The 10,713-nt window shown below is 39.4% G+C and overlaps 1 protein-coding gene across 3 annotated transcripts in view; it reads left to right on the plus strand.

The window, feature by feature from the left end:
- Positions 1-1,400: 1,400 nt before the first annotated feature.
- Positions 1,401-10,713, plus strand: part of LOC114470955 (ETS-related transcription factor Elf-2-like) — a 17,251-nt gene continuing 7,938 nt past the window's right edge. Inside the window, exons 1-6 of one of the 3 annotated variants that reach the window (XM_028459403.1) lie at positions 1,401-1,603; positions 6,106-6,189; positions 6,547-6,805; positions 8,417-8,521; positions 8,949-9,062; positions 9,561-9,644. In XM_028459403.1, the coding sequence (XP_028315204.1) occupies positions 6,115-6,189; positions 6,547-6,805; positions 8,417-8,521; positions 8,949-9,062; positions 9,561-9,644 (637 nt within the window). In that variant the 5' untranslated portion in view covers positions 1,401-1,603; positions 6,106-6,114. The remainder of the gene's footprint in view (positions 1,604-6,105; positions 6,190-6,546; positions 6,806-8,416; positions 8,522-8,948; positions 9,063-9,560; positions 9,645-10,713) is intronic. The other 2 variants (XM_028459405.1, XM_028459404.1) reach the window with 2 other exon arrangements.

Below are 10,713 nucleotides of genomic sequence, written 5' to 3' on the forward strand. Positions count from 1 at the left end.
TTTTGTTATTTTGCTGGTTTGTTCTGATGTTTGACCTTATTGATTGTATTTTTTCATTGAAATTTACAGTAAATTCATTATATTTTCCAGCTGACAGTAATTCAGGGGCTATCTGATCTGATCTGGGGGGGTTGTGAGCTTTTCAATTACAGAAAACAACGTGCGAGAGTTGTTGACATTTTTAGAAATAATTTCAGAAAAGTTTTGCTGCCTTGCTTTGAACAAACCATCATTGAATTTACGTAGACTTATTTTGTACAGTTCTAGATGAATTTAGAGTTTTGTTGATCTCCATTTACATAGAACTTCATAAATCAGTGATAAACTGAAAATGTTATCGTGGAGTTAAAAAAAAGACCAATTAATAAATCCTATGAAGGTTCCAGAGTTTACTAATTGATCAATTTTATTTTTTTCAAAATAAGTAAATGGAGGTTGTCTTGTCAGATGTCTGTGTCATGGCTACACTGCTTAGGTTCCTTAAAGTGTTCTAGGTACTGTATATTACACTGATATGATGTACAGAACTAAACATGATAAAAGGCCAAAATAATGGTCAGATTCAAGTGATTAGAATAAACCATACAGTATATTCTGTTCTTCTCTGTGTATTCTCACCATCTCACAGTAGCACTACTACAGTATATGTTATAATGTATAATATTAAACAATATATCATTTATATTTATACATTTCATTCACACATTCAGCTAACCATTTTTAATCTTTTTATTTTTTATTTTTGCGACAACTCGTCCATTACAAATAAAAGCACAAATATTCATTGAAATGTGTTTGTTTAAAGTGGTTGTAAGAGTGAGTACAGTCTGAGTGTTGACCATGTACTATATTAAATATCAGATACATTAGCTCTACATTTAGCATACAAAAAGTGTATAGCACAAACAGCGTTATGTTTACATTTATATCCCTCTTGACCTATGACCCTCGCTGGTCGCGCATGCGCACTTCCAGAGTGTAAAAAACATTCTATTGTAATAGCAGCGCTCAACCGGTAGAGGGCATAAACTCTGACATTTTACAACTAAATACACTACATTAAAATATTTTCATTAAAATGTCAAAGTGGACTAGGATTACTATACAGCACTACTGCATACACTAATATATATATATATATATATATCTACTATATATATATATATAATATATATATATATATATATATATTTATATATATACAGTAAGTTTGGGCTTAGTTACTCTTTAAGGTTGTGTAACAAGTTATATTGGTTTAAACATTAACACTGTGTGTAATGCAATAGCACTTTTTATTATTGTTATATTATTTTATTTCTAATTTAATTTACATGATGATGCTGATGATGATGATGATGATGATGAGATGATGATGAGTCGACCAACCTGTGGGGGGCGCAGTCAGCGGGGACGTCATCACGCAGTGAGCCAGCTGGGTCGTCGCTCCGCGCCGGAAAAGCTCCATGTTAGCATTGGAAGCTAAAATCAAAACAGCAGCAGAATCTTGATCTGAGGAGGAGTTTTGCTCTTTAAGTCACCCACAGACGTCAGTAACGCCTTACAGAGGGACGACGACTCTCCACGGCTGTTTTCTAACAGCAGAGTGAGTGTTCTAGAAGTGAGAAGAGAAGCTAAGTGGCGTGTGGCCCAGTAGCCTTGTGCTAACTTTGTGTTTGATGAAGATAAACAGCTCTCACACAAAGTGATGTAGCATTGAAGCAACGCGAGCACACGGTTAGTTTACTGGCCATCGCGATGTCCTGATGGAGTGGAATAAAGAGCTAAGCTTCACTAGGCTAATCAGACATGCTAATGATCGGAGAGGAGCAACTTTGTTCCACACTTTGTACTTCCGGTAATCATTATATATATATATATATACACACACACTCATAGGTCATGCTAATGCTAGCAGCTTTGCTCGCACATCAACACACAATGACGTGCACGCTCCTCTGGTACTGCGGCGCGTGCATGAGTGAGTGACAGGTTGTGGGTTTGATTCCCTGGGACTGCCTTAGTGCCTCTGAGCAACCTTAACCCTGCAGGTGTTTGAAGTGGTCCTATAGATTATTGATCATCTGTTAATCTGATCAAAAAGCATTTATAGTCTTTATATAGATAAACTAGCATGAATTATTACATTTAAATCAATGAAGTATGACATTTATACAATATAAAATGGGCTGTTTGACTCATACATTATTCATATTAATAATCAATAACTGAGCTGCTCACATTAAAATGTTCTCAGTGTTAAAGTTATTGCTGTAAACCTCGGGATGGGAATCGTTTGGATTTTAATAATTGTGATTCTATGAGTTGTACAGGTCACAGATTTCACAGGCCATTTCTAATCATTCACTTAGTTGATATAGTTTCATCTGTTACTGTAATGTAACTAAAGTATTCAATCACAAAGGTTTCAACTGTAAACTGTAAAAGAAATAAAACTACAAACAAGTTGTTATCAGTCTAAAAAACATAGAGCTACAGGTAGATGTAAAACTAACTCAAACCCTGGAACAGTCATGTGACAAATCAATCAATAGTTCTAGTTGAGAAACATTATTATTATTATTATTATTATTCTGGTAACTATAGGTCCTGCATGACTTAATCACTCAAAGTTAAAAAATGTGAACTTTTTAAAGCGACTTCAAGCAACAACTCTCCTGTCCGTTACTGTCGAGGCTGTAGCCCCTCCCCCCGCTACAGGGACACGGCTGCAGCAGAGGACTGTCCTACACTTCCTCATTTAGCAGGGCTAAATTAAAGCTATAAACTTCTAGAATAATGATACATTCTGATAATATCTAGTAATAATATAATATATCATATGATATACATTCTATTATATAGTATAATAATAGATCTGTGCTCTAAACATCACTGTGATGACGAAGAGAAGCTGATCATCATCATTAAATGTGAGCAGCCCAGTGATTGGCCTGTACATTATTATTATTAATATTCATATGTAATGTATGAGTGGGGGACAAGTTCAACCATTGTATGTGATATTACTTTGCATCTCAGTGCTAGACACCTATTTTAATACATTTTTGATTAATTTTCCAGACTATAAGTTGCTACTTTTTCCTACGTTTTGAACCTGCGGCTTAAACAATGACACGGCTAATTTACTGATGTTTTTCCAGTTTTCAAGCTTCATGACAACAAAACATTGAGCTCCATCAGATTAGACCAGGTGGGTTAATAAACTGTTAATATTAAATTGTTTAGCGCTCCTACTAATCAGTCACCATGGCAACGACACGGTGGATACAGTAACAATCAAACAGTTTGTAATAGAAGGAAACAACCAGCATAAGTTATGAGGTTTGTTCAGTAGAGATGAGTGTGACAGACGGAGATGGAACAGTGAGCAGCAGTGAGCAGCAGTGAGCAGCAGTGATCAGCAGTGATCAGCAGTGAGCAGCAGTGAGCAGCAGTGAGGAGGAGATGGAAACTCATCAGTGGAAACATGGACATCTCTGATAAACCTAACATGAGTCTATCAGCTCCTACCTGCCTGTTCATTTTTGTGTGATACATTTTTTATTGAAGTGTCATTTATATTTTCACACCTGTTTGAATGCATCACACTTTCCTTTTTATTTCCCACATCACCATTTCCTTTGTGTTGGGCAGAGAAAAAACAATTCCTTACAAAATGAGAAGAATACATTGATGCATAATAAAAAAACTAAAACCCTGTCCAGGTGAAAATACATAAACTGTTTTTGTAATGAACTGATATAGCAAAGTGTACAATTGAGCAATACAAGGTGTTGATTTCCTCCAACCATCAGAGACATCTACAGAAATAGTAATGTACATAATGACTATGTAAAATACATCAATCAATACACACAATTGTCATAAACTTCCTCTCAATACACAGTATAGGCAAAGATACATCAAATATAACATAATTTATATTTCAAAATGTAATCCAGACTGAGTGTATTTAATAAATTAGACCAGCATGAGATATTTTCAGTTTTTACTCTCTGAATTTCAGCGTCAGAAAGTTCTAACTGAATGATGTCTCTATAGGAGATATCTGAGCCACGGGTGGTAGAGGGTCGTCTTCTGATCGAGAGGTTGGGGGTTCCATCCCAGTACCTGACTATGTGTCGAAGTGTCCTTGGGCAAGACACTGAACCCTAAGTTGCTCCCAGTGGTCGACTAGTGCCTTGCATGTCAGTCCTGTCCCACTGGTGAATGAGCTGATATGTAAAGAGCTTTGAGACTGTTTCAGTGGTGATAAAGCTCTATATAAATCATGTCTATTTACCATAGGACAGGATCCATTCCCTTATAGTCAGAGGCTGCAGTGTCTTTCATCAGCATACTACCATTGTTTGGGCAGCTGTATGGCCAGCTAATAATATTCAGTAGGGATGCACCAAATATTCAATGGCCGAATGTATTGGTGGCTGAATATATTCGTCCGAATAATGCAAAAAAAAAGCCACAGTTAAAATCAAGGCCGAATAGTAGAGTGTGACACAATCAAACAACGTGCAGTGATTTAGTCAGAAAAGTGTGTGCACGTGTGCACACATCCAGACTCTCTCCTTAACGCTCTCCGTCACCGCGTAAAAGTTAGAAACCATCCAAATCCTCAACAGAGTCAGTTGTTAGCGCTGGTGAATATGTAAACATCTCCATTGTTTCCTCCTTACACTACACCTGGTCTCGCTGCATAGGCTGGTGTAGCATTAGCATGGAATGCTAACAGCTGATGTGTGTAAACAATGGGTATAATATATATTCTATATTAAACAGCAGTGTTTGTTTTAGCTGTTAGATAGTGGAGAGGGGAGGAGCTAACATTAGGGCTGCACGATTTTGACAAAAAATCTAATTGCGATTTTTCTGACAGATATTGCCATTTTTGATTTGATTTTAATTTTTTAAAAATATTTATACATTTAAATGCATATGCGTTTTATTTTTTTCTAAATTCTGTTTTCCACATCATTTTTAAAAATTTTTTTTAGCAATATTAGTTTTTAACTCCTGTGAGGAACAAAATACTAATAAATAAAAAATAAAAACTATACATAAATAAAAATGTAATTTAAAATAATGAGTAATATACAATTAAAAGGTAGATATAAGTTATAGTGACATGGATTATTCTGACTGCTCCTTTATAATTATTCATGTCATATAAAGTTGTATGAGAACAGCAATGATGTCACCATATTTCCTCTCAGGGATCAATGATTTACTGAATCTAATCAGGTTTATTGATTAAGTTTTGATCAACTTAATTTAAATGAACCTAGAGCCTCATGCTCACTGTAGTCCGCAGCAAACTTCAGGATCATTCCCGTAACCTCCGGTGGACTCCTCTGAGCTTTTTTTGAGTAAGACGTCTCTTTCACTAAATTGTAGGCAGTTGATAATTAAGGGTCCTGACCAAGCCGGTGGAGCCAAAGCAAGGCCAGGGAACCATTATGGGAGCATCTCTTGGTGTTTATGCTCTCCACACCCTTTTTCAGGTGAAGAATCAGGAAATTGTTCCTGCATGCTCGCTCCTCCATTTGGGTCATTTTAGCAGTGATAACCTGAAGTTGTTTTAGGTGTTCGTCAGCCGCCGCCCCCGCTTGTAGCATGTGCTCATGCAGCCTGGAGGCGTCTGTGCCTCTATGACTTTGGCCAGTGCTGTGATCTCCAAGCCTAGCTCTTTGCTCGCTTCTGTCGCCATCACATGTCTAGTAACCGTTCTTTTTCATGTCGTGCATGAGAACATTTGCAAATGAAATGCACTCCTGAAGAGGTAGGCCACGCGTGGCTGTCTACGCTGTCACCATGACACCAGAAGTCTCCCTACCTGCCCGTTTTGATTGGCTGAGTCATCTGAAGGACACTTTCATCAGCCAATAGGGTGCAGCCTATGTGATGACACACCCTTTACACAGGTCTTTCATAGGAAAATTGCTAATGGTGCACTTTATAGTCCAAAAGATATGGTATTCTTTGAAACATTATTATTAATGCATCTAATCCTTTGATTGGAGTGAGATTAGTACACACTCAGACGTACAAAGCCACTAATAATTACAATAATAATTTCTCCTCCTGTAGGAATGAGGGATGAGCTCTGTGGTGGTGTCAGATGGAGGAGGGAACCTAGTGGAGTACGTCACCGTGGTGGAGGACACCCAGCAGGTACAGCAGCTTATCTAATCAATAAGTACATCTGATCAGGATCAGAACATCTAATAAATAGCTATGCCCTTATCCTGATCACATGTAAACAGCCTCAGATTGAATCCATGCACTGATTGGCCCTTTCCTCAGCCAATAGAGTGGCTCTGTTATTAGGGGGCTCTCTATTGGCTGATGGCTCAGCCAATCACAGTGATGCTCTGTAGCATTATTATTAATATTATTATTGTTGTTATTATGATTATTAGGATTAATATTGTTATTATTATTATTATGAATCCAGCATTAGCTGCTTTCATAAGTTTAGATGAAATGTCTATGATATGTTGTAGATATTAATGTGATCATGTTGTGCAGCAGCAGCAGCCTGCTGAGGATGAGGAGGAGGAGGAGGAAGATGAGCTGGTCCAACAGGAGGTGGAGGCAGTGATTGTAGGTGATGATGATGATGATGGTGAGGTGGTGCTGCAGGATGAAGGCTGTCCAGCTGTGATAGTGGAGGAGGTTCCCAGTGCCCACGTAGAGGAGTGTTACTCAGCCCAGGTCCTGGTTTACGATGACGGAACCTACCTGATGGAGGGCGTGGCCACGGAGCAGGAAGTGGTCACTGAGACAGGTATGTGTTAATGTGTGTGTGTTGGGGTTCAAATGAGGGAAACTCTGAGTATCTCATTCCTAAACTCAAGGTATGTTCTTTTTTGAGTATGTTACCATGGTAACATTGTCTGTAAACTAAACCTGGTCGCTGGCAGGTTTGATCAAAGAAACCCTGGGTTTCGACTTGGCTCCGCCCACCTGAACACCGTTTCTCAAGGAAAACACTTTTTTTCGTTTAACTTGACACTTTTCTCTGACACATATTAGTGACATCACACACCACAGACATGCTCACATCATTACTAATGTTATGCTGCTTTACTTTTTCTTTTGGTTTGTTTTTGGCAAACGGTAGTTTTCTTTATAACTTTGTGGATGCAGAGCATTAAGTGAAAGAACAGAGGTTGATCTGCTTTAAAGGAGGGGTATTATGTAAAATAGACTTATAACATGTTACTAATGTCATTCATTAAAAACATACCTGGAGTGTTGCCTTGGTTCATTTATGTATGTTTGAGTCATCTTTAAAAACTCTGACGGCATCCATTTTAGGTGTAAATATGTCTGAGTCCTCCTAGGAACGCCCCCACCTCCTAGAAACACCTCAGACCTTTTGTAACCAGCCGAGTTACCGCCCACATCTCTACCATGTATTGTAGAGATGTAAAAATGTAGAAAATATCCAAATACAGAAAAACAGACGTAAACGTCTATGTGTGTTTGTATGAGTACTGAAGGGGGCGTGTTCATGGGCGTGTCAGACAAGCTTGGAGTTTCTTAAAGAGACAGAGGTGAAACCAAGGCGTTATAAACCGTATGCTAAAGAGGGAAATTTCTTTTAAGTTTTTTTTTTTTTAATATTTGCTGTATTTTCCCAAAAAATGTGGGTAGCATAGTTATTAAAGTATGTTATAGAATGTTGCTATCTGCCTGACATAAATGTGATACCCCCCCTTAAAACATCTACTGACGTCTGTAGTAAAGTTCCCTGGATACAAACCTGTGGATAATATAAAGGAGGAAATGTGTATTTAAGTGAATCCACTTTTAATTCTTGATTGTTGTTTTATACTGTAATACAGTTTGATTCGTAGACCACATTGAAGTTATTATGGTGCAGTGAATTATGACGCTGCTCTTGGAAGCTTATAGTTGCAGGTTTGCGTCTCGCTTCAGTCTTTTTTTAATGACATTTTTAGGACATTGAGATGAATCTGGTGATAATATTACATTAAAATCAATATAAATGATTAGATATGAAGCATCAGTCACTGTGTTTATATCCAGTGTAACAGGAGGACTCTCTATGCAGACATCCTATGATGCTGACACGTCTCCTCAGACACATTTTATTATTATTATTCACCACTCGTCACGTCACTGAAGAGATAAAGTGATGAAGTGATCATAAAGTGTTATTAATTACAGGTGATTTAATCACTAAAGACTGAACACATCTTTAGAACAGGATCATATTCATCAAACACTGACTTATTTCACCATCAGGGTGAATAAATCACTCTCTTCTGGATGGTTGCCATGGTAGCTCGTGTCACCTTCGATCCATTGATGATGGCTTTTAATGGCGTTAATGTTAATTGTGTGTGTGTGTGTGTGTGTGTGTTTCCAGTAGAGATGTCAGATCATGACCTGGTGTGTTTTGATAAAACATTTGAAGCAGCTGAAGCTCTGCTCCACATGGAGTCTCCAGGACTACACAACGACCGCAGCTCAGGTAAAACCCATCATTAATGTTCATCTCTATCAACCAGTGCTAATAACATATAGCGCCCCCTAGTGCTCTTTAAATATGTTCAGATCAAACATCCAACACAAAAAGGAAGAGTTAGGACTTTAGAAATCAAAATGAACGTATTAATATTAATTACATCTATGGTCAAACTCTATAGTTGATTTAAATAATGCAACTCATGGTTCTAGAACCTCATAGAACACTGGGCTCTGTTCTCCCTAGGACACGCCCCCACGCATGTTCCACTAGCCTTACACTTTCGTGTGTGTGTGTGTGTGTGTGTGTGTGTGTGTGTGTGTGTGTGTGTGTTGTGTGTGTGTGTGTGTGTGTGTGTGTGTGTGTGTGTGTGTGTGTGTGTGTGTGTGTGTGTGTGTGTGTGTGTGTGTGTGTGTGTGTGTGTGTGTGGCAGAGGATGTGATGATGGAGACGGTGGTGGAGGTCTCCACTGAGTGTGGACCCTTAGAGGAGGAGACCTTTCCTATTCCTCCTGACTGTGAACCTGCCACTAAGAAGAAAAGAGGAGGTCAGTTATAACGTTAAAGAATGTTGTGGTTGATAAAGAAAGACTTACACTCTGATCTATTGTGTAAACATGAAGACAACAGTCACTAAATAAGGACTTTAGCTGCTCCAACATTACCTCAGGTTTCACTTATTCATTCACATATTTCTATATGTTAATGTGAAACCAAACTCTAGTGGATGTTTGGTTTTCTAACCATCATTAGCCTGTGCTCTATTAGCCTTTTCTATTATTATTATTATTATTATTATTATTATTATATACACATTGTTATTTATTCACTTCACTTCACGTGCACACACATGCACTGAAGCTATCTGTGGTAGGGTATCTGTGCACAGGAGGCATCACTACTAGACTAACAGCTGTCAGAGATCAATACATTAATCAGGTTAATAATTGATTTTAACAATATTAAACTCTTCTTTAAAAAATAACTTAATGTTTAATAGATATTTAAACTATAGTGTGTGTGTGTGTGTGTGTGTGTGTGTGTAGGTGGACGTAAGGCAAAGACTCTGCAGCCTGCATCCAATGGGTCCTTTGAATTGGGAATGAAGAAGAGAACCAGAGAGGGAAAGGGTCTGTGGACCATGTGACTAATCCTGCTCTCTGTGTGGACCATGTGACTAACGCTGTGGACCATGTGACTAACGCTGTGGACCATGTGACTATCGCTGTGGACCATGTGACTAACGCTGTGGACCATGTGACTAAAGCTGTGAACCATGTGACTAACGCTGTGGACCATGTGACTAACGCTGCTCTCTGTGTGGACCATGTGACTAACGCTGTGGACCATGTGACTCACGCTGTGGACCATGTGACTCACGCTGTGGACCATGTGACTCACGCTGTGGACCATGTGACTAACGCTGCTCTCTGTGTGGACCATGTGACTCACGCTGTGGACCATGTGACTAACGCTGTGGACCATGTGACTAATGCTGTGGACCATGTGACTAACGCTGCTCTCTGTGTGGACCATGTGACTCACACTGTGGACCATGTGACTCACGCTGTGGACCATGTGACTAACGCTGCTCTTTGTGTGGACCATGTGACTAACGCTGCTCTCTGTGTGGACCATGTGACTCACGCTGTGGACCATGTGACTAACGCTGCTCTCTGTGTGGACCATGTGACTCACGCTGTGGACCATGTGACTAACGCTGTGGGACCATGTGACTAACGCTGTGGACCATGTGACTAACGCTGCTCTCTGTGTGGACCATGTGACTAACGCTGTGAACCATGTGACTAACGCTGCTCTCTGTGTGGACCATGTGACTCACGCTGTGGACCATGTGACTAACGCTGTGGACCATGTGACTAACGCTGTGGACCATGTGACTAACGCTGTGGACCATGTGACTAACGCTGTGGACCATGTGACTAACGCTGCTCTCTGTGTGGACCATGTGACTAAAGCTGTGGACCATGTGACTAACGCTGCTCTCTGTGTGGACCATGTGACTCACGCTGTGGACCATGTGACTAACGCTGTGGACCATGTGACTAACGCTGCTCTCTGTGTGGACCATGTGACTAACGCTGCTCTCTGTGTGGACCATGTGACTAACGCTGTGGACCATGTGACTAACGCTGCTCTCTGTGTGGACCATGTGACTCACGCTGTGGACCATGTGAC

This window comes from Gouania willdenowi, chromosome 10 (assembly GCF_900634775.1).
Source record: "Gouania willdenowi chromosome 10, fGouWil2.1, whole genome shotgun sequence".
NCBI lineage: Eukaryota > Metazoa > Chordata > Actinopteri > Blenniiformes > Gobiesocidae > Gouania > Gouania willdenowi.